At 39.9% G+C, this 23,297-nt stretch overlaps 2 protein-coding genes across 2 annotated transcripts; one reads left to right on the top strand and one right to left on the bottom strand.

Annotated features, from left to right (window-relative positions):
* The first annotated feature begins 213 nt into the window (after positions 1-213).
* LOC146306888 (uncharacterized) lies at positions 214-4,252 on the top strand. The gene is made up of 4 exons (XM_084711083.1): positions 214-370; positions 1,665-1,758; positions 1,834-1,921; positions 2,008-4,252. Exons 1-4 carry the CDS (start codon positions 298-300, stop codon positions 2,722-2,724), a joined length of 972 nt encoding a protein of 323 aa, XP_084567209.1. The 5' UTR covers positions 214-297; the 3' UTR covers positions 2,725-4,252.
* On the bottom strand, positions 3,684-22,911 carry epyc (epiphycan). The gene is made up of 10 exons (XM_084711081.1): positions 22,759-22,911; positions 18,444-18,642; positions 10,289-10,472; positions 8,907-9,347; positions 8,382-8,564; positions 7,030-7,146; positions 6,385-6,543; positions 6,030-6,232; positions 5,322-5,417; positions 3,684-4,848 (listed from the first exon to the last, which is right to left on the bottom strand). The coding sequence occupies exons 2-10, from the start codon at positions 18,633-18,635 to the stop codon at positions 4,678-4,680; spliced, it is 1,746 nt and encodes a 581-aa protein (XP_084567207.1). The 5' UTR covers positions 18,636-18,642; positions 22,759-22,911; the 3' UTR covers positions 3,684-4,677.
* Between the last annotated feature and the right edge of the window lie 386 nt (positions 22,912-23,297).

Genomic DNA, 23,297 nt, shown 5'->3' with positions numbered 1-23,297 from the left:
TTTCTTCCGTCATTGTGTACGTTGTACAAACTAATTATGTTTTGCAATGTTATGACAACGGTGTGTTTAAGACATGTTTAGGGTTGTGGACAAAAAATAACACCTACTGGTTAGAGTCAAGGAAAAATCATGTTGTTGGTTGATCAATCTCGCGAGATCTTTTGCGGATCTGGACCCTACTGTTAAAAGCACGAGAAGAAGAAGATAGGGTTCTTCTTAAAGAGGAACTAAACGTCTTTTCCTTGTACGAAGGGCACTAAGTAAATAGACTAAAAGGAAGAACGGAAGACAATAAAAATGGAGCTCCAGGATCACGCCTACACCAACACCACTTATGATAAAATCAACCCTTTGGAGTTCACATATAAAAGTAAGTCAAGTCAGAAAGAAATGGCACGTTTTTAATCAAAATAGCTAACGTAACTCACAACAGGAGTTAGCTAACTTAGGGCACCTAGCAAGTGGGCTCCACGGTGAAAGTTCTCAATAAGCACGCTGCCGTTCAAAAATAAATAGTGAACGTTATTAACCCCCATTTTTCAGCCGACCTTCATTGGTGATGTAGGTTATATCTGTTGTGTGGGCTAATATTTGTCTAAATAAACCCAAACGAAACCACGAGACAACAATCAGGAACTAACAGTTTTTATTCAGTTATGATCTGACACCTGACGTGAAGTTCACCTAAAGGTTCCGATCAATATGAAATAATAATAATAATAATATGTAAAACAGTACAGTATTTGTACTTATTATTGATAATACAGAAAAACAAACATCAGTGTGATAATATGGACTATATGTCCTACCAACACATTCTTATCAACATTTGTGGATATTGATAACTGATGTGAATTCTGTAAGAATTAAGAGTAAACAACTTAACATCTGTTTTAATAAATGTCATCAGATTGTCAGCCTATTCATTTTATTCGAGAAGAACATGCATGTTATAGTTGTTATGATGTTTTTGTGCTGTCATAATGTAAGTGACAGATTGTTCAATAAAGATTTTTCCTTTTTTAATTCAGCTGAGAAATTAACAGCATCTCATCCTACGAGTATTTTGAGAACCAGTAGTTCTCACTCTTTTCCTTATTAAAGTAGACCCTTTTTATCATTTGGTGAACTGTAAAGACCTTTGCCTAAGTGATTTATTTATGGATTTCATATTATATCCAATGCACAACAATAATAGTACAGAACAACTGATAAACTGAAGTTATTGTGCAGATATGTCCATATTATGTTTTTTTTTTTTTTAATCTAGAACAAGGTTGTTGTGTAGAGAGTGAAGGCTCTGTGATTATAGCTTGTGTTAAGGTCTTTACTGTGCCCTTATTCTGATTTTTCTTTTTTATTTTACACAATAATAATCTAAACATTAGAAATAATTGCATTTAGTTCATTTAGTACAGAAGTGAATGAGATATAGGCCTTTAACAAAAGATTTCTTACACCTCAGGATGACCTTGTAATATTATGTGAAGCTTTGGCGACCCCTAGTGGGGGTTTGGACCCCTAGGTTGGGAACCAGTTGTGTAAACCTTTTTTACAGAGGCTATGTAGGCAGTCTGCACACTCACTGCATAGCAACTGGTATTAAATGTATGTATTAAATTTATAGCTAACTTCTTTTTTTCCTCTGTCTCTCCCTCTCATAGTGAATTCAAAGGAAATTGAGGACTTTGTTAAGCTGAGGGTTTCAAATAATTACCTCTTCTCTGGAAAGAGGAATACTTCCATGTGGGCATGGAGGTACGTAAGCAAGTTAAAAGATTCAGCTCGTGTGTCTTTTTTTTTAATGTGCTTTTAAGATGATTATATTTTCAGAGCCATCCTGAGACATATGGACTTGCAACACAAGATGACCCATCATCAAGCATCCAAAAAATGGGAAAACATGAAGAAAAGATATAAGGTATATTTTTCAAAAAAGAAAATAACTTTATTGACCATTTTGACGACTTTCCTTCTTGATTCATTGCCCTCTTTCTGCTTCTTCAGGAACTAAAGAACCCTCCAGATGGGGTGAAAGTGTTCCCTGAAGCGTGGCCTTACTTCAGTCTGATGGACGACGCCATCGAGGGCCGGCTGGTAGGCAGCGCCCCCATCCTCAAGACCTTCCCCACTGACAAAAACGATGACGATTTCTTACCCAACCCCAAGAAGAGGAAGGTATCCATGGAGATAAACTCCAGTGCAGCTCCATTAGTGGGCGACCCAGAGATCGAGGTTTCCCTGAACGGAGATGAAGATGGCGAGGAGGAGGCGGTGCAAGAGGGAAGCCAGGAAATAGATTGCATCATGCAAGAGGTGGACCAAGAGAGGAACATTATCAACTTCGAAAGACAGGTGATGGAAAGGGAGAAGCGGGTGATGGAGAGGGAGCGGATGGTACTGCAGAGGGAGAGGGCGGTGCTAGACAGGGAGATCGCCGCTCTGGACCGGGACCGAGCCTCGCTGGAGCGAGAGAAGGCGACCATAGAGAGAGAAAAGGTGGTGATGGAGAGGGAGAGAGCGAAGGTGGAACAGGACAGAGATGCTTTGAGCAGGGAACGGCTGGCTCTGGAGCGAGAGAAAGCCAGGCTGGAGAGACTCTTTGGACCCAAAGAAAGGACTGAGGGGGTCACGGAGGACAGAAGCAAGGAGAAAGAATCGGATATTACGGACAGGAGGGAGCGGTTCCTCAACTTGTTTGAAAAGCTTATTGACAGTTTTTGATTCATGGGTTTTTTGCACTTTCCAAACATTTTTAAGACCTTTCTACGATGGCAGCATCTGCACTCTATACACTCAACAAAAATATAAATACAACACTTTTGTTTTCATGAATACAAGTACATTTTACTTTTCTGTGCACACAAAATGTTTATTTCTCTCAAATTTTATTCACAACTTCGCTAAAATCTGTGTTAGTGAGGACTTCTTCGCCAAGATAATCCATCCTCCTGACAGGGGTGACATGATTAAACAGCATGGTTATGGCACAGGTGTGGACTGGTCACAATAAAAGGCCACTCTAAAATGTGCAGGTTGATCTTGGAAAAAATACATTTCGCAGGCACTGAACTATGACTTTCACATTTTTTCCCAGGAGGGCAAAGTCATGACCCTCTCCAACCAGCCTCGTATTGGTTTACCCTGGTATTTAGGACTGCACTTAACGATTTAAATGACTAATGACTAATTTATTGATGATTCTAAAGATATTTTTAATTATTTGATTAATATAACAATTATTCACTCAGATGCAGAATAGGGTGGGTCATGACTTTGCCCTGCAGGGAAAAATATGGTATCTGTAGTCCTATGTGAAATTGCCATAGTTCAGCGCCTAATAAATGTCTTTTTTTAAAGATAAAGCTGCACATTTTAGAGTGTCCTTTTATTGTGACCAGTCCAAGGAACACCTGTGCAATAATCATGCTGTTTAATCAGCATCTCTATATGCCACACTTGTCAGGTGGATGGATTATGGCAGGAGAAGTGCTCACTAACACTGATTTTAACATGTTTCTGAACAAAAAAAATGAGAGAATTAAACCTTTTGTATAAATAGAAGTCTTGGATCTTTTACTTCAAACTCATGAGAAATGGTAACAAAACAAAAAAGTATTTGGCTGATATATTTGTGTGTACTGACCTTTAAGTTGTCAATGAAAACGTTGAGCCACTCCTAGTTCGGAGAGGTCTTCAAAACAACTTTATTCACTTGTGGTTATTCCATACAGAGCACACAATAGCAAGCTATTAGCATTATTCTTAACCCCATCCACAATCAAAATCAACAACCCCCCCTCCCAAATCAAACAATAGTCTTTATCTGATCGACTCTAGACATTAGAGTCTTTGCTTTAGGCTATTGTGCATGGTTAAAACATTTGAAATGTAATATACCAAATATTGCAGTTCATGTAAAAAATCTTATTTTTTTTCAGAATATATATTTTTATATTACAGTACAGACTTTACAACAAATGATTGTGTTTAAATGCGTCTTTTATTGCATTAGATACTCAATTTACCTTTCATTAAGCTCCAGCTTCAATAAGTTTATGCTAGTATACATTTCGAAAAAGTGTTAGATCTGTCATTAATATTAATATTATTATTTTTTATTTTTACAAAACAAACATATTTAAACAATATTACTGGTTGTTTTCTCTTGCCAGTCATGAACAGACACTAAACAGAAACATACATGCCATTTGAGGGTTTTTAATAAACTGATTTCTCCGAATGCCACCTATTATTGTTTACTCCTAATCAAGTTGCAGAACAGTTTGGCTTTTGAGAAAGTTCTTGTGTGAATGTTGTGTATTTGTGTGTGTGTGTACATGCATTTTGGTGTGTGTTTTTGTGTTATACCTTGCATAAAGAGCTGAACAACAGGAAGAAGTTGCAGTAGAGTAGTGTATATGTGCTTGATCACCATTGATTGTGGATGTTTATGAAACATAAATTTCCACACAGAATTTTACTGATTGGTAGTTTACATCAGCAGCATTTATGAAACATGTTATTGTAATTAATTGATTGTTTGAGGAGGTGATAAATGGTATGCATGTCTGTGTGTGTGTGTGTGTTTGTCTGTGTCAATATGTACAAAGATGTGTGCACGTGGTTGTATTTGTGGGAGTCAGTGTGCAAGAGTGTAGGTATGTGTCTGTGTGGTTAAATGAGATCCCCGATGGGTATACGGGGCAGGCAGACGTAAGCCTGCGGGGTCCTGCTGAGGTTGATGGGGTTGCCGTCCAGACGGATGTCCTCCAGTGCGTTCCTGATGTAGTTGAAGTCTTGCAGGTTGCAGAACGTGTCCTCGTGCATCATTTGAATATTGTTACGCTGCAACAGGAGAGAGAGGAGGATACGTAATGAGATATTATCTCCATGCATATTAACTACCCTTACTAACTAATTACCATGATGGGGAAATTGGATCATTATAGATGAGAATAGAATCGTGCCATGAATTCTGAATAAGAAAAAACTGTCAGGTTTCAAAGGCGGCACACTGTGGCTGTGTCAGAGAAGTGAGTATTTCAACTTAACATGTTTTCTTGATCAATATGGCTGCTGGTTGCATTCATTCTCACTAGTTTGTGAAGTTTAATCAGACCAAATCTGACCAAATAAATGAAAATACCTGTGTGGATGTGCAGAACCTGTAATCAGTTATTATTCCAAAGGACCTTTTTAGTCACTGTAAAGAGTTTTAACCCTAGAGATGCAAAGAACCTGAATTATGCTTTGAAATGTCACTTTCAGTGTTCACCAGCGGTGGGGAGCGATGAGACATGAGTCCAGAGCAGATGTACCTGTAGGTGTAGAGATCGCAGGCTGTCTGGTAGAGGCACAGGGATGTAATCAAGATGGTTGTCTGTTAGGTACAGGTACAGCAGGCTAGTCATATCCTGAAGACAATGAGAAAAGAGAAAAAAACCTTTAGATGCCACTATTATGACAGAATTATTAAGAAAGCACATTCTTTTGTCATGACATCATGAGTATGTTAAAATTATGTATAAAGGTGAAACAGAAGTGTGCAATCCAGTATTAAATGCACTAAAGCATTGCTGTATTGCAGGACTAAAGGAAGCCAGACAAGAATATATATTTAATATGGTTCTTTTCTGACAAATTCAGTGTTTTCTTCTCCCTGATGGTTGGCTGTTGTTCTACCAGCTGTTTGGTTGTTTTAACTGCAAACTTTTCCAATGCAGGATGAGGTTGTTTAGCAGAGAATAAAGACTCTCTGAATATAGATTTACCTTGCCCTTATCATGTGAAATTAAAAAAAAAATATCTTAAATAATTATCTACACTTTTAAAAAGTTTTCTTACACCCCTTAAAATCAAGAAGGCCTTATGGCGACCACTAGTGGGTGTTGGAGCCCCGGGTTGGGAACTGGTGCTATGTTGTATACGTGTTACAATACATCAGCAACAAGCTAATATCCACCAATATATCGGTCTTTATGGGTTGAGCTTGATAGTGTATCTGTAAGTACTGAAGGTGTATGTACCTTGAATGCCTCATTGTGAATGCCCTTGGTGCCAATGTTGTTATGGCTGGCATCAATCAGGCTCATGGTCTCTGGGAGGGCAGGCAGCTGTGAGATGTGGTTTTCTCGAATCACCAGCTCCTCCAGCTCAGGCAGACCCAAAAATGCTTTGTCGTCGATGGACTTAATCTCGTTGGCAGTTAAGTCGATCCTCTTCAACTTGTCTGGAAGGGGATGAAAAAACACGCTCTGATATTTGCGACAGCTCACTCCAGCATCAGTCAAAGCTAAGGGTACGATTAAATGCCCGACATTCACCTTTGTATTTGCTGCCTGGTCTAACATTCATACATTTTCATTCAAACAGGAAACATACTCATGGAGGCGAAGTCGGACTTGTTGATCTTGGTGATTCTGTTGTAGCGGGCGTAGAAGTGAGTGGTGTCTTTGGGAAGAGGTGGAACATTATCCAGCTTCAAGTCATCACAGTAGACCGAACCACCAAGGCACGTGCACAGCAAGCAAGTGGGCATACCTGGAGCACATGGATAAGAAGCAGGAGAGGAGGGGAGGGAGGGAATTAAACATGACAAAGTAAGAGGTAGAATGTATTTCAGAGGACAGTTGGTGGCTAATGAAATCAGCCTTAACACTCAAAAAAACCCTACAAGTCCTAAAAAGTATATCTAAGTACAGGAAACACGATAGGAGAAAGTTGACTGAGGTTCCTCCTTTGCTCAGTTGTTATTGGAGTAAAAAGAGGCAGGACTTAGAAGGAGTAAATTAAAACATGATTTTATCATCAAAAATGTTCATTTTGGGCTGATACTGATCTTTCATTTTAAAGCCTTTATCTGCCAATACATATGACGTGCAGATATGATCATGCATCCCTATTCCAGGGCAAAAAGTCAGTCAAATTCATATTCAGGATATCACAAGTTTCAAAGGGAAATTAGATTTATTTTTTTTTATCATGCTTCTCTGAATTCAGTGCCTGACTGTGTTGTTCAATACTGACCTGTCCTGTCAACCACAGGCTCATCAGGCTCATCGGGCTCAGCAGAGCCCACTGACCCTTCTACACCGCCAGTACCCTCCTGAGGGGTTTCTGGTGTAGTCGGAAGCAGCCCCTCCTCTTGTTAGAGACAAGATTAGGTGTTAAAGAAACAGGTTAGATCAGTATGGACATGGAACAGGACATCTGGCAATCAGTGGCCCACTGTTTGCCGCAGTGATGAGTTTCATACAGTATATTAGCAGTGTTAACCAGGTGTTTAGGACATTTAACTGATGAATGGAAGTTAAATGAAAATGGCATTTTTGTGTTAATAACATGAAACATGATCTGCTGAGTAGTTACAAACAAAATGCTCATTAACAAATAACAAAAAACACTTTTTATGGATACCCCCATGGTGGATAACTCTATAATTGCTCAGGTAATGCTACCATCCCTTTTCAGCAGACAAGGTGCCAGTGCTGGAGCCAGTTCCCACAATAAATCTTACACCATCGGCTCAACATTAAAGATGCTCTGTGGAGTTTCTTGTAAACAAACAAAGGTGGGCATGCCACCTCTTGATCCACTGATTTGCCCGCCACCTGCCTGATTTTGTTGACTTCTTCAGATTTTTTTTGATTTGGTCATTTTCCCTTGATGTTTGTGCTTCTACCCCAGTGTGCATGGGTCCATTATTTTGAAAACTGTCCAGATGCTGTGCTGTTTCTGCATCTGTCTTCTTGCTCCACCTGATCTGCTCTTTGAAACTCGATGTGACATCTGTCAAAAATACAATCACGTGTATTCTTCATAGGGCAGAGTGGAGAGCTGCTTTGGGGACACATGCATGCATATGTGGACTTGTGGACGATATAAAAAATGGGAACCCACCATAAAAATAATGGTCCTCATTTAGTTTTTTTCATATAGTGGGCTCATATTTACCTTGCGAAGCGGCTGCATTTGCGAGACCACAAGATCACATGAGAATCCATCTTGCAAGGCTCCAAGCTGTCCATTTGTGTCCGCACCAGAGGTGGTGCGAGCCAGTGCATAGAAAACATTTGTCTTGGTGGAGGCTAACGTAGATACTGTGATAACATCAGTTATATCAGAATGCTCCATAGCGCTACGAGTGTTTAAAATCCACAGGTAACCTTTAAAGCTGCTGGTCTCCAACCAAGTTCAGTGATGCTGCAGGCAGGTAAGGGAAAACCAAAGCTGTCAAGGCTGATTCACCGGATGAATCGGACTATACGGATTTATTGGCTCCCTGGCTCAGCATCAGCACTGGCACCTTGTTCGAAGTCTTCACTTGTTGGTGTGTGAGGTATGGACATATCTCACACAAGTCTTGATTAGATACTGACCTTTATCAATGTCAGGGACCAGAGTTACCTCAGGGACCTCTGCGTCTCCAGAGCCAGAGACACCAGAAGCCCCAGAGGCTCCAGAGAAGTCTCCAGAGGCCCCTGAGGTTCCTGAAGCTCCTGAGAACTCCCCAGAAGCACCTGATGCCTCGCTGGGGATAGTCTCGCGAATGAGCTCCTCCTCTTGTTAGAGTCAAGGGTTGGGGTTAGGAGACATGAAATTTGGAGGGTGAGGGGTGACATGGACAATCAATCAACCCATTAATCAATTAATCACACTCACATTTAAGATGAGACATGAGGTTAGGAGAAGCATGGGTATGAGTAGCACAAATACAATGGCACACAGTAGAACAAATATGTAAGAGTAAGCACAAAAAATCAACATTTAACACAGTTAAATGGAATTTAAGACAGTAAATCAACATAAATCACATGGAGTAAGACAGGTTATTGCTACACAGATCAAGAGATTGAGTTCCCACAAGCCTTACTAACAGGCATCTTCTCTTTTATAGTACTGACCTCCAGATATCAATGTTATCCCTGAGTCCCCGGACTCCCCAGAGCTTCCGGAGGCCCCTGAGATCGAGAGATCTCCAGAGAACCCAGAACCAGACTGGTCCCCAGACCCTCCAGAGCCCAGGGGGAATTCAATGGAAATCCCACCAGAGCCAAGGTCTCCCGAGGCTCCAGAAATGTCCCCAGATCCTGAGATATCTCCAGATATCAAGATATCCCCAGACAACAAGAACTCCCCAGATCCCCCAGAGGTGAGGAGCTCCTCAGAAGCTCCGGAAATTAAGACAATGTCACCAGAACCCCCGGAGGCGCCAGAGACCAGTAGGTCTCCTGAGCCTCCAGACCCAGAGACCCCAGAAGCTCCAGATGCCCCAGACCCTACGGAGCCCCCAAAATCTCCGGAGACATGAAGGATGTCAATGGGCGTCAGACGCAGCTCCACCTCTTGTTAGAGACAAGATTAGGTATTAATAAACAGACAGATGAAACAGAAATGGATCAATTAGGAGCTCACAATGACGATTAGGTTAAGTAGTTGGTGACAAATGGACACAGTGACACATTTAACCATCAACAGCTAGTTAAATGGAAGACATGCACATGGAAAAGATGATTGTTGAAGATGTCGACGATGATTTTAGAGAATAAATTAGTGTTTATTTGTTTTGGGTGTTTTTGTCATTATGGGTGATGCTTCTTTTACAATTCCATAAGCCCAAGGAAGAGCAACAGAGGTGTGACCAAGTCATTGTTTTGCAAGTCAGAGGTGAGACTAAGGTCTCTGCGCTTAAGTCCAAAGTCAAGACAGGCAAGTCCAAGGTCAAGTTCCAAGCAGAGTCCCCAGTCCATACATTTGTTCTCTAGCCCAAAAAGACCCAGATATGTACTAGAACGGGAATTGACGGTTTAAAACATAAATCTGAACCCATACAGCTTGTCTCTTAGGTTCTAGGGTTTGAGTGTCTCCATGAAGACCTCTATTGTCAAGTCCAAATGTAATGTCATGGGTGCTGTCAGACTGGTTCAAATAAAGTCGATCTGGGGAATTAAGTGTTGATTTGCTGGGTATGAACACTGTTTATGTTAGTTGATTCAGGAAATTAAGAGAAATGAATGCATTCGGGGCACACTTTTGAAATATCATACTTTTAAATTTTTGGGATTGGGAAAAGGTATCAAGTCAAAAGGTTCAACTCCAAGTAAAGTGACGAGCCATTGGTGATAAATTCCAAGTTGAATTGCAAGTCTCTTTTGAGTTTGTCAAGTTGAGTCTAAAGTCATCAAACCTGAGTCCAAGTCATGTGGCACATGAGTCCACACCTCTGAAGAGCAAGGGGCTGTCTGTTTATGGGTGTGCAAACCCACATGTGTGTGCTTTTTCAGACCTTTCTGTGTGTCAGGGCCCATGAGAACTCCGGATCCTCCTGAACCCTGAGGGATGAGCTGGGGTTTTAGGGGAACCTCTTCCTCCTCCTCCTCCTCTTCCTCCACTTCTTGCTCTTGCTCTTCCATTGAGGCCTCGGGTACAGGGTAGTTATAGTCGGGTGGGGCCAGTGTTCCAATCTCTATCTGAGGGAAAGACAGCAGCAGTGAGTCAAAATTGTCTGAGTATTAGTGCTGCATTTCTGCTACTACTGTGTGTATTCATGCATGATCTTAGTCTGTACATGAAATAAAACTCCACAGCTAGTTAATGAAAACACTCAGCTGTGTGTTGCTTCCATTTTTGCTCATCCTAAATAAGCTAACTTTATCCTGATATTTTTGTATAAAAGGAAGATACAGACATTTTGCTTTATTCCAAAATAAAATAGTCATCCTACAAATTTTAAAGATTTGTAAACTTTAAGATGCCACCCTAACAAAGAAATGAACTGAAAGTTGGAGGCCAGTGTATTAACGGTAACAGATCTACTCCATAATGCACCTGGTCATTAAAAACCACTGATTCCCACCGATTTAAAGCGAACAATCAGAAAGAAAACACTCCCATATTCATTCAGGTACAGTATGTGGTCTGTCATCTCTTAAATGTTTTTTGAGCATGACAGAAATATTGCACAGTAAGCGCATTCCCCCATCCACGCTCCTGCATGGAGGGCAACATGCAAAATGTTTGACAACTCAATGAAAGGTAGCAGTGTGTTGTGTAGCAAGACTTCTGCAGCAAGTAAGTATCCTGGACAGCAGCTGAAATTTGCATTTATGTATGCAAGATACTAACAACATTCTAAACATACTGTATGTCCCAATCATTTCAACAATCAAACTTAATAACTCTATAATAACTCAATAACTTATATTTATGTAATTCCGTTTTGAGTGCAAGAAGAGGACAAAAAGAGCAAATCTCACAAATGTAACCCCACTAAGGCAGAAAATATGACATCTCAGCATAGACACACTGACAACATAAAAAACAAGCCTCTACTCATATTATATCAGCAACCTTCCTTATTCATCCTTTGCAAAATCATCTTCATTCATTATGCAACTTTTATTCATCTTATCTACCTTTATTATAAGCAGTGATGTGGTGATAAGTAAACAAATGATCTATGGCCTCTGTGATCATTATAAGACAAATACAGTGATGTGTATGAATCTGGTTTTGTGTTCATGCAATTTATGCTTTTTATGATTTCCATTTGCCAGAATGACTGGAAATGGAGGGTGGATTAATGGATACAAGGCAAAACGTTTAGCATCATAACAGATGTTTTTCTCTTTGATTAATGTCCATTTCTCAATGTTAGTTTCAACTAGTGAATGTCTGCATATAAATGTTATATATATGGGTGAAATGCTACAGTCAGATTTGTTCTTTAGCGCATCTCATCACCTCTCAGTTCTTTCTTTCTCTTTACTATCTTAGATTCTAAACAGTCAAAGGGCAAAGAAAGAAAGAAATCAAACAATGGGAGAAGTGTCCAGAACAGTGACAATAGGTCATATCACTGTATCAAGGACTAAAACAAGAACCATGAGAAGATCAGCATCATCAGCCCATCATCCAGAAACCGACGGCCAAAGGTTCTACTCCAGTCCACTGCATAACGTTGCAAAATGTACAAAATTGCAGAACAATTATCAATTCAAGACCATATACAATCTGAAAAAAACAAAACAAAAAACAATGAATATGTTATTGTGATCACATTCAAAGATCAGCAGGCTGGGGATGATTTCAGTTTCTTCCTCATTATTTTCCCCTTCAGTAGAAATGTGTGGTAAATTAAAAGAATTAAAATCATGTTTGAATCATACATAAGAAAAAAAGAAGCTATATTGTTGTTTAGTTCCAAAATACATAGATGACTACTGTTATTTATAGGTTATTATGCAGTTATTTTACTGGCCCCAGCCCAACTGGGATCAAATTGTGCAGTATGTGGCACATGGACTAAAATGAGTTTGCCACTCCTGAGTTACACCATCTCGACCACAAGATGGCAGCAAAGTATCCTGATTTAAGTATCCAGAAGAGCGACGGCAATGATCGAACTCTATGAAAGGCTATAGAGGACAATTTTGTAGTAGAAACATGAGGACTCTCTCAATGTACGTCTGTGTATGAAATTAGTTTTCTATAACAACAAATGTACAAATAACACTGGCAGGAAAGTAACTTTCAGTCAGGAACTGTTTTCAGATCATTCACAGTAGGAATTGTGCTTAATGCTCTACCTGATTTGAGTCAGATTAAGGACCACACAAACCGCAAAAGGCATGTAGAAGGACTGAAGCACACAACCATGTTAACGTCTCTTCTGCCTCATTTCAAAATATTAAATAACTTTATAAACAAAGGATCTGCACCTTTGTTTAGCAGGTAGGTTGGCATTTACATCTTACATAGACAAATAAATTTAAAAGACTCTGCTAAACCAGACTTTATGAATTACCGTTCTTTTTGGTTCCCTCATTAAAAGGTTCAGGTATATCCATCTGCTATTATAATTGCATTTACAGTCATTGCAGTAACTCTTTGATGTTTTGGTGTTTGATCAAACCTGCAGTTCTATCATTCTCCAGACGAGGGCAATGAACCTCCACACACCGCCACAGGTAATACCTGACACTCTATCACGCCCAACCAGGCTGACTCAACCCTCCAAACAGGGAATGGTCCTTGTGGAACCAAGACTCACATGGTAGCAGCAAGAATCCATATTTTAGCCTTTTCAGCTACTTTCAACCGCAGGAATCAGATGCCAATAAACCAAGAGTCGTCAAAAATGAATGTATATCAGTACAATAATGCAAGTTAAACTCTGTACAGCCTTTAAGTGATAGATTACAAGATATATAACTGACTCAAAGTTATGCAGAGACTTTAAATGCAGCAATGTAGAGATGTCCAGCACTGAAAGTCGCATTTTTAAGTTTGGCAGAGACACAGTTTGGGATAAAACAAGGTAGGCCATTGAAAAGTCTTGCACAGAGTTAGCTTGCTGCAGCTCTCCCCTTCATTTCCCCCCTTTCCCCAAAGCAAACATATACACCCGGGGGGGAAGAAGAGGCGAAAGGCTGGCAACCAAAAATACTGAAAAAAAGAAGCTCTGGAAACAGCATGGGAATACAGAATGCACAGGGAGAGATGGTGAATGTGAGCATCAAGGCATTGTCAAATATTACGGTGCTACTGTAATATAAAGTATATCAGTGAGTAGATGCATTCAGTTAAGTAAGTAAAGTTTTAGCTACAAAACCATTAAATCATCGTAAATCATTTTCAGAGACTTAATCTTTCAAGAACAGTCTCACACTGGTTCCACAGCTGCATCCTTCATACAACAAACAAAATGACAGAATGATTTGCTAAAGGATCGATCACCACAAAAAAATGTGTCACACCAGGAAGTCACAGTTCATTTAGCCAATATAATGTCTCGAGTCCAATGAAACGCCATCTGGCAATTTGAGTCAGATTTACAAGGCTCTCCAGCTCACAGTGAAGGCTAACAGAATCTCTACACGGTGTATGTTAAAGGACCAGTGTGAAGGATTCAGTGGCATATAGCAATGAGCCAGTCATAGTCCGTATTCAGAAGTGTAGGAGAACCTATAGCAGCTGCAATAAACTCACACGAAATGCAAAAAGCTGTTTTGTCTGTTTGTCTGGGCTACTGCAGAAGCTAAGGCTGTCAAAGTGTTTATAATTCAGTACTTTCTGAATACCATACTATATCTACGTGCTAATTAAAGTCGTCAGTTCAGTCTATATTGTCCTATTTTGTGTGCCAAGAACTTTTTTTTCTTTTTGCCATGGTAATGAATGAGGTATCAAGTCTTGTTTTTGTTATACTAGTGTTGTATCGAAGTTTAAAATGCTGGCATCGTGACAACCCCAGCAGCGGTGCAGCAAGGTGGACTCCATGAAAGACAATCCGAGCCCTCTGCTCATTAGAGTAACAAGAACACAGTCTTATAATGGTAACACTAATACTAATACTTATAAATATTACATTCCATTTCAGATTCTGCCAATAAATCCTCGTAAATCTTGCACACTGGAACAGTTCAACATATTAGGAAATGCTTATTTGCTCTCTTGCTGAGAGTTAGATGAGAAAATGATAACAGTCAAGTCTGTCTGTTTAAAATGAGGCCGCAGTAGTTTCCAAGAGTTTGCACTCGTTATGTGGCAGACTTCAGGAAGTCACTGCGCCCAACCAAGAAATAGGCTGCATCCAAAATTCCAAACTAACATGCTATTTGGTACGCTAAAACTGTACGTGAGACTTTTTAGTATGTTGTAAACCTCAGTATGAAACCAACAGGACAAGGGGTGCATAAAATTTCCGAGGAAATATTACAGTATGCATTCACTGGATACTACACCAACATAAATATCCCACAATGCATTGCAGTAGTGCCAATAACAAAATAACAGACGAAGGTGGCCAGCAATCAATGTCAATACTACTTCAACTCAAATGTAGATATGGTCTCACTTTGCTAGGTGTAATATATTTTTTAATTTAGTTCATTGTTGGCACAGGTTACCACAGTTATGTGTCTCCAACTAGGAAGGAACATGTCAGGAAGTGACAACAAATATATCGTGTTAATTAATGACACTAAGACATGCTGGAAAGCAAATTTTGTTACCTTTGGATTTATGCTAAGCTAAGCTAACTGGCTGCTGGCTGTGGCTTCGTATTTAGTGCACAGACATGAGAGTGGTATCTATCTTCTCATCTAACACTTGGCAAGACAAATGCAGAGACAAAAGTCCCTGTAATATGGGTTGCAATCAAAACACTTAAAATATAGAATAACACGGTCCAATACAACGACAGCACATACGACAGCAAAAATTAGTATAACACCTGAGGTAATTTCTTCGACTGATGAAACAGCATTTTGAGAGAACATTTCAGAGTGAAACAGAATAGTCGGGTGGACATCATGGTGGGAGAAATTTCGTTTGAACGTTGAAAAGTGAGCATGTCATAATCAGTGCTATTGCTAGCTAGCTAGCAAATTGATCTTAGCTCTGTGCTGCTAAAAATTTACGATTGATTGATGGGAGTATGTTGTGATATCAAGCCTACGTAAGGATATGTCATATTTTGTTTTACAAGAAGAAAACTTGATTGAATTATGATATAAGAATATAAAGAAACTGATGTATTATTTGGCAGGGATTTGACCTAGAAGGGTTAAAAATGCATTATTTCTTCATCTTGACTTTAAATTTCCAGCTGAAATGAACTAAACTAAGTGGTTCCGAAGATTTGACTCAAGACAAAATGATGAAAGACAAACTGAATGTCTTAGTCAAACCAAAAAGACGTCTAAATGAATGTAAAGTCAGTGATTACAGTATATGCAGAGACTTCTGAATGCAGCAGACTGGGGACGATTTGCTTGGATAACAGTGGAGATGAGCCTCTATTTCTTTCAAAAGAGACAAGCCCTGAGGAGAAAGAAAAGAAATACCAACAGATGGATGTGGAAAGCTAAGAGTCAGCATTCCAGAGGCATGGAGCTCATCATCGCTTCATTTCTCCCCTGACATATCATGTGTGTGACTAAAATCCCTTTAATCCTCACTCTTATTAAGCAACCAATCTATGTGAGAATCTGCTTTCTCACCTTTTAAATCTGTTGTCAACAAAACAAAATGACAGATTGTTACAATGTGCTGCAAAACTTTGTGTTCTACTAACTCTAATTGTCGTGTTTCTCCTCTTCCTGCTCCCACAGACTCCCACAAAATCTTATGCAATGTGCTGTGTCATATCCAGGCTTGTTAGACAGAGAGACATTATCAAAGCCACTCGCCTGCAACACATTACAACTTTCCCACACTGAACACTGTCATGTGTAACACTCAGCTGTACAGCTTAGCGCACCAGAACTCAATCATTTCAAAATTAGGCAAAATGGATGTGGCTGTACCTTTCTGCCACGGTGGATGACAAAATAATTCACTGCTTTGTGTCGTTTCTTCCACTACATCTTGTCTGATGTGCTAAATCTGCATTCGATTGTGGGTTTGGTCTTAGATAAAACAGCAGTTATATCCACATCAGGTTCAACTTAGATCGCTGGCTCAGAGAAAGCCTGCTGAAAATCCGATGTGGACGATTTGCCTCGTGCCATCCTGACATCGGCTTGGCTTAATTTCCTCGTTACAAAGGGGTTTAAACGGCAACATGAAATTTCGCAAAGGCTTGCCATGCCGGCGTGCCCTGCAGGCTTGCCACATCACACTCAACGTGAGCTGATTTAAAGGATCTTCTGGAATCCATCAGCCAGATTGTAACCCGTTCTGTCTCTGTTCTCCATGCATCTTTTCAAAGCTGTTCAGCAGAATTTGAGTAGAAAAAGAAAAGAAGTAAGTCCAAGAATTGCACAGCAGTCTTTTTGCTCACTTCAACATATTTTGAGTAACAGCAGGTTGTATATCTTACATTCAGTGTCCTAAAACATGCAGATAAAGCTCCATATGTGATTTCTTTCCTCTGTACCTGCCACTGCTACATATACATTCTGCAATCTTCACACCAAAAGAAGAATAAAATACAAAATGTTTGATCAGGGGTGTAGGTTTTGTTTCAACTTTGGCAGGACACATATTAAACATGATTCCTCCCAATGCTTTTCCTGCATTCTGGTGGTTTTTATCCACCGATTTGTGCCTTTTCTACATCAATTTATAATGGTAATTTTATTAATCATCTATGTGTTCAGTGCTGTGTCACCACATTTGTTCTTTCCTTTTGATTCTATGCAATAAACACGACTAGATTCTAGGTCATGTAACTCAAATTGAGGCCGGCCAAGGAATAAAAGGGGAATATTTTAGCGGCAATAATGCACAAAGCTGGAAAGAAGTTTGCCTATTCTCCAAATTTCCAGTTGGTATCAGCGGGACATCTCTCTGCTCCGTGAACCTGGTGACCTCAGTGCAAAACCAACAAGTTCACGAATAATACACCGTCAACGCCGTGATTTGTGTGATAGGGACTTCTGGGAACTGTAACAGCCTGCATGTGTTAAGATGTGAGATGTATTTCATGTTGATGTGACATTATTTATATTCATTGCCTGTTTCCACAAGTATTCTCCAGCAATCACTCAGCTTCACATGGTAACATGAACAACATACTGAAATGTTTGTTTTCACTGTCCTTTAGCAATATGTTATACAGTTTACAGCAGAAAACAGACCCTGTCACACCTTTTAACTGATAAAAGTGCCAATGTCTTAGTTAACTGTTAGCAACGTTAGCTAGCTAGCTACCATCGTCATCTTCATTCAAACTTGATAGACACAAAATAAAACTCATCAAAAACATCTTAGTTCATCTTTTGACCATTTCAGCAATCACAAACTGTGGTTTGGTTGAAATAAATCCTTAAATCATTGAGTTGGATGAAAATATTCTGCCTGTAGACACTGTTTCTCCCCAGTGCTTCTCTCTTACTTCTCTCCTGATATTTTCACATCAGACTCTGTGAAATAAGGTTTTATTTCAACCAAACCAGAGCTGGTGATTGTTGGAATAGTGGAAATACGAGCCACAATATTTTTGATGATTTTCTGTTGAGTTTGATTGAAGATAACGATGTTAGCTAGCAAGCTAATGTTGCTAATGGTTATCTAAGACACTGAGGTGATTGTCAAAATGCTCAAACACACTGTAAACAAAATGAATGGTAAACTATTAACAATACTATTTACATTCCATTATTACTTTTTATCTACTAACAACTACTATCAACACTATGTACCAAACTAACTGAAAAGGGTTTAACAACTAATTTAAAGATGAAAAATCCCTGAGATTGTAGGCGAAGGTAACCTTACTGTACAACTGACAAGAACTAAACAGATATGCATCTTCTAGTACAGATATACTTCACACTACAGTATGTATTATAGGTAGAAAATGAATTTACTTGAACTGATAAATGTTATATAATGCTAGAGAATAATTGCATTATAAAAAGACAAGGGTTCTCGGAGTTTCACAGTTCTTCAGTTTCTCATGTGCTTACTGACTGACTGATACAGTTTCTTACCTGAGGATCATCAATTGTCAGCCCATCTTCGTAGTCATAGATATCCTGGTTCTCCAAATTTAAATTGTCTAGATCCACATCATAGTTGGCACTGTCGTACGTGTCCAAGTCCACTTGTCGGGAAAATCTGGGGCTGGCCACCACCGCTTTGAGGACGAAGAGTCCCAACACGAGCCGCACGAGCATCCTCATAGTCCACCTTGACATGGGCAGAGATATATAAAGTCAGAGGAATGTCCATTCAAAGATTTACAATTTTGCATGTAATACAGGGGCTGTATTACGGTTCAATCTGATATTACAGAAGCAAATTGTAAATTAACTTCAGGAATCCTTTCTTATCTTACTTCATCCTATCTTATCTCAGGTTAGGAAATACTAAATACTTAATCCAACATTGCTTATCAACTTTTATGTCAGTTACCTAGCAATCTGACGCCACGTTTCTTATTGAGCTAAACAATTTTGTAACCATTGTTTTGTCAATCATTGAAACATACTGAAACACACAGTGAAACATACAAAAAAGCCAAAGGAAAGATGACACTTAACTTCAAAACAGATGAGTTAGAGGTGTTGGTAACATCTGTAGAGAAATCCAAAGATGTTCTTTTTCGGAAATTTACAACAATGCTAAAAAAAGAAGAGTGGGCTAAGATAACAGACGGTCTCTGCTGTATCTGGTAGCATCAATTTGGATTAAAATATGAGCAGCCATATAGATTAAATAGTTAGCTAGCACTACCTTTAGCTGCTGTTAGCGAACACTACATTTAGTCACTATTAGCAAACACTACTGTTAGTTACAGTTAGCAAACACTTCTGTTAGTCACTGTTAGTGGCTACCGTTAGCTACTATAATGAACAAGACCGTTAGTTACAGTTGGTAACTATTGTTAGCAACTATAGCGAACATTACTGTTGGTTACTTAGTGAGTTAGCTACTATTACAGGTGGAAAATGAAATTAGGACAGTTTGACATTATCCAAAATTAGGAGACTTTAGGATTTTTGAAAGTTACAATACTTGTGCAATACATATATCTTCAGTTAGGATAGGAACATTGACTTAAGAACTGTTCATCTGTAATGGCTTTTAATCTCCCAAAATCAGGTCCTAACCTAAATTACCACACTGTAGTTACCAAACAGTTAGGATCTGCAAGTTAGGAAGTTTCTGTAATACATTATATGTAGGAGGTTGCCTGGAAATTAAAATGTCACAAGATGAGTTTTCAAATTTTGAAAAACAAGCATACTTCAACAAGGGATGTCTTTATGATATTGACTGTATAACTGGTCTACAGTACTGCAGACCAGGGCCTGACATTGGGTCACATCACTAAGGTCAGTGAATTCATTACTGAGGTGCAGACAGCTTGAGGGATCGAAATATGAGGGCCTCTTGCCCCAGAGGCTCACTGTTCCAGAGAGCAGCCATCTTGGCCCAAATCAGTGCTTGCCTGTGGTGTGTCAAAGGTCAGAAGTCAGAGTTGATGTGATAAGGAACCATGAGAACATTTTCTCCAGTTTGCCAGGCTAAACATGTCTATGAAATTTACTCTCAGCTTTCATGGTTTTTGGTGATGGTTCTAAATGTATTTAATGAGAACCGCAGGAATGAGTCAATGGGTTTTTTGAATGGTTTGCCTGAAATAAGGTCTGTACTTAACACAAGCTTAAGGCATTTTCATGTTTTGTTATGTGACATAAAATATGTCACTAAATATTCCACTCCTATGTTTTATGTGGCTAACTGAAACTACAGAGATTATTACAGACATTAAACATCATCAGGCCAAACAATAGTCACTTAGTGGTAGTGATGCTGAGTCATGTGAACATGGCGTAGTTCGTTATAGTCTATTGTTAGCTTTTTACTTCTAGCGATTGCATTTCCAAAACTATAAAGGTGTTAATTTGTGAAAATTATCTTACTGAACAAAAAAATGTATCTTAAACTTTTGTTTACCACAGAGTTTATTCACTGCAACAATACAAAATCCAGCTGAAAAATCCCACTGGCTTTTTGTAGAGGGAGCCAGAGTGATGCTAACTTCCAGGCTGGCCTACAAAGAAATGCCTTGAGGTACTCTATTACACGGCTTTGTTAAATTCTCAGTTTTGATTGGTCAATTATAGTATTCTAAGTACGTAGCCATAAGGCATAAGCCGTAATAAGCGGCATAACATACAGCGAACAGGTCATTATTGCAAAATAAACCCCTTCAGGCTGATTCAAGACCCCTCCACTTCACATCGGGATCCTTAAAGGAGAAGGGATTTGGGATTTCTTCTTTTCAAATAAAACTCAAAGCCAAAGCTGCATTTGAATTCCTGAGTTTTTGGCCAGGGCTTCAATTATGTTCCCAAATCACACCAAAAAGGCTTTGGCAGAAAATTCTTGGCAGTGAGGGCACAGACAAGGGGATCCTTTTCTACTTGAATCTAAAATTAGCATGTATGATTTTCACTGAATGCAGATCTATTTTGCACTGCCCTGACCCAGATAGCTGCTGTTCATAATCTTGTTCATTTCCTCAGCAGCTCAAATCTGCTGAGCTTAGTGAGGTTGATCAAGTTCATAAGTGCACTTCCCTGTGGGAAGCGCTAATAAGATTAGCATATGTTAATTACACCTTAATTAGCTAGCACAACTAACATTAGGCTTAGGAATCAATCAGTCATCTGTCAGTCAGTTGGGAATTTCATTGCACACTAATAACAGGTGTAGCTACAACTCAGAAGATGTCAAGTTGAAGAAAGACAGAAGAGTTTTGAAGAGAGTCCTCCAGGCCGGGGCAGAGAAATGGAGAGCGAGGGAAGGGAAGAAGAGAAGAAACGTGGACAAGATGTTGGCCCTCAGGGTTAGATGGGTGAGGAAAAGACTGAGTGAGAGAGAGTAAGAGAGAGAGAGAGAGAGAGAGAGGGGGAGAGACAGGTTTCTAAGCTAACTCGACCCCTCGCCCTTTTACAGAGGGCCTTTATGAGGCCCGGTCGCTGCCTGTCTCAGCACTCAAACTCCAAATTCCTCCGAGGTTTGTGGACAGGATGGCAGTGAAGTTACGGCTGCAAGGAAAAGCTTCATTCAGCAGTGAGGGTGCAAACACACGTACATACACGTACACATTCGTACACATTCACACACATTCACACACACACACACTTGGAAGGACACATCCTCTAACAGATGCACACTCTGTCTTAACACACCTATCTTTCAGAGGGAGAAAACTGAGAAACCTCTGCTGCTATTTTTGGGATGAGGACAGATATAAAACAAAAAAACCCTCCATACTTTCACAGGTTATTTAAGTTATGAATCTAATCTTTGTTGATATCAGAGGGATAGACTAATTATGCAAATCAACCCTGCGATTATCTCATAGAGATGTCCAACATGAACTGAGTGCACCCTGTTGAAAAAAGGTGACTGGTTAGCATCCCAAACTGAAATAGACTTTCTGTCATGAGCCTATGAAATCCAGCAATGGGCACACTGAAAGAGGGACTATACTAAAGACAGAGGTGTGCTTTTATACAGGCCATCACAGTGTACAGTGTGTGGAAACTGTGTATGTGTGTGTAGCCTCTAGACTAGCTCCGTGTTATGCTTGGCTCTGCGTTGGGCATTCCTGATATCCAGTGATTCTACCTCTTTTCGTCAAAAGCCATAACCAAACCTGACAGGCGTCCCTTTGCTACGTGTCACAGAACAAGCTGGCGACTTGTATATTTGTGTCACAAAAATATTCAAACAAGCAGGTGACCAAAATTTAATGAAGTAATAAAGAGATGCATGCACATAATTCTGTTTTGAGAGAAAATGATATGAACAGAAATAAGATTCATGTCACAGTTTCTGAAATTGGAGGGAGGTATTTTTTTTGCAGAAATGGTAAAAAAAAAATAATCAAGATCTCTAGAGGCAAAATTCATCTTGATTGCTTGACTAGATATTGCATCAAAAGAAATCAATGCTGCAGCTGGTAAAACTGCTAAATAAGGTTGTTACAAGTCCAAAAAAACACCTGTTGGACACCTGAATTTTAAAAACTTCCAGTCAGTATATCACAACCACAGAACCAAGAATGCCAAAGGACCACAAAGACATCCACACTTCAGTCACCTGCAAAGCTCCCAAAACAAATCCCTGAGTGAAAATAAAGCATCTGCACCACCAACCAATTAGCCAAGAAGTGGCTCCAATGCAAACCCTGACTAGCAGTGTTTTTGGAGGGTGCAAGTCGAGCCTAATCCCCCTGTACAGGAGAGCCACTGAGCCAGCATGATAGATAGCACCAAGAACGCTTACCTCTGTCTCCTGCTTTCCCGAATGGTCCCTTCAGCCGTGATGGAGATGCTGAGGGCTCCGGGACCTGGCCAATGGTGAGAGGTCGCGCAGGGTGCCTTGAAGAGGGAGGGAGGGTGAGTATGTGCAAGGTGAGTGTGTGTGTATATGTGTGTGTGTGTATGTGTAGGTCTGTGCGCTCTGGCAGACCTGAGTGCCCTGCCGCTTATGTGTGAAGGTAGGCACTGAGACTGATTGGACCAGAGCAGATTGCTTTTGGTCACTCGCAGTGTGCGCCCACCCCACACACATGCACGACCCTCTCACACTCTACACACACACACACACACACACACACACACACACACACAGACACAGAAAGAAAGAGAGAGCAAAGGCCCCCCCAATGGCAAAATACCTTTTTATCCCTTACAAGAGTATCCTTTATTTTTCTAAGAGTGTGGCTCAATCAGACTGAAATATTTGTCCGCCTTTTCCTGAGGTGAAACTCTGGCATGTGTTGCTTTCATGTATGGGGGGGATCCACGGGGCCCTTGTGCACA

This window comes from Lutjanus erythropterus, chromosome 22 (genome assembly GCF_056507025.1).
Source record: "Lutjanus erythropterus isolate fLutEry1 chromosome 22, fLutEry1.hap2, whole genome shotgun sequence".
NCBI lineage: Eukaryota > Metazoa > Chordata > Actinopteri > Lutjaniformes > Lutjanidae > Lutjanus > Lutjanus erythropterus.
The sequence above is the reverse complement of the archived record's forward strand: the minus strand, read 5'-3'. Positions and strand labels throughout refer to the sequence as shown.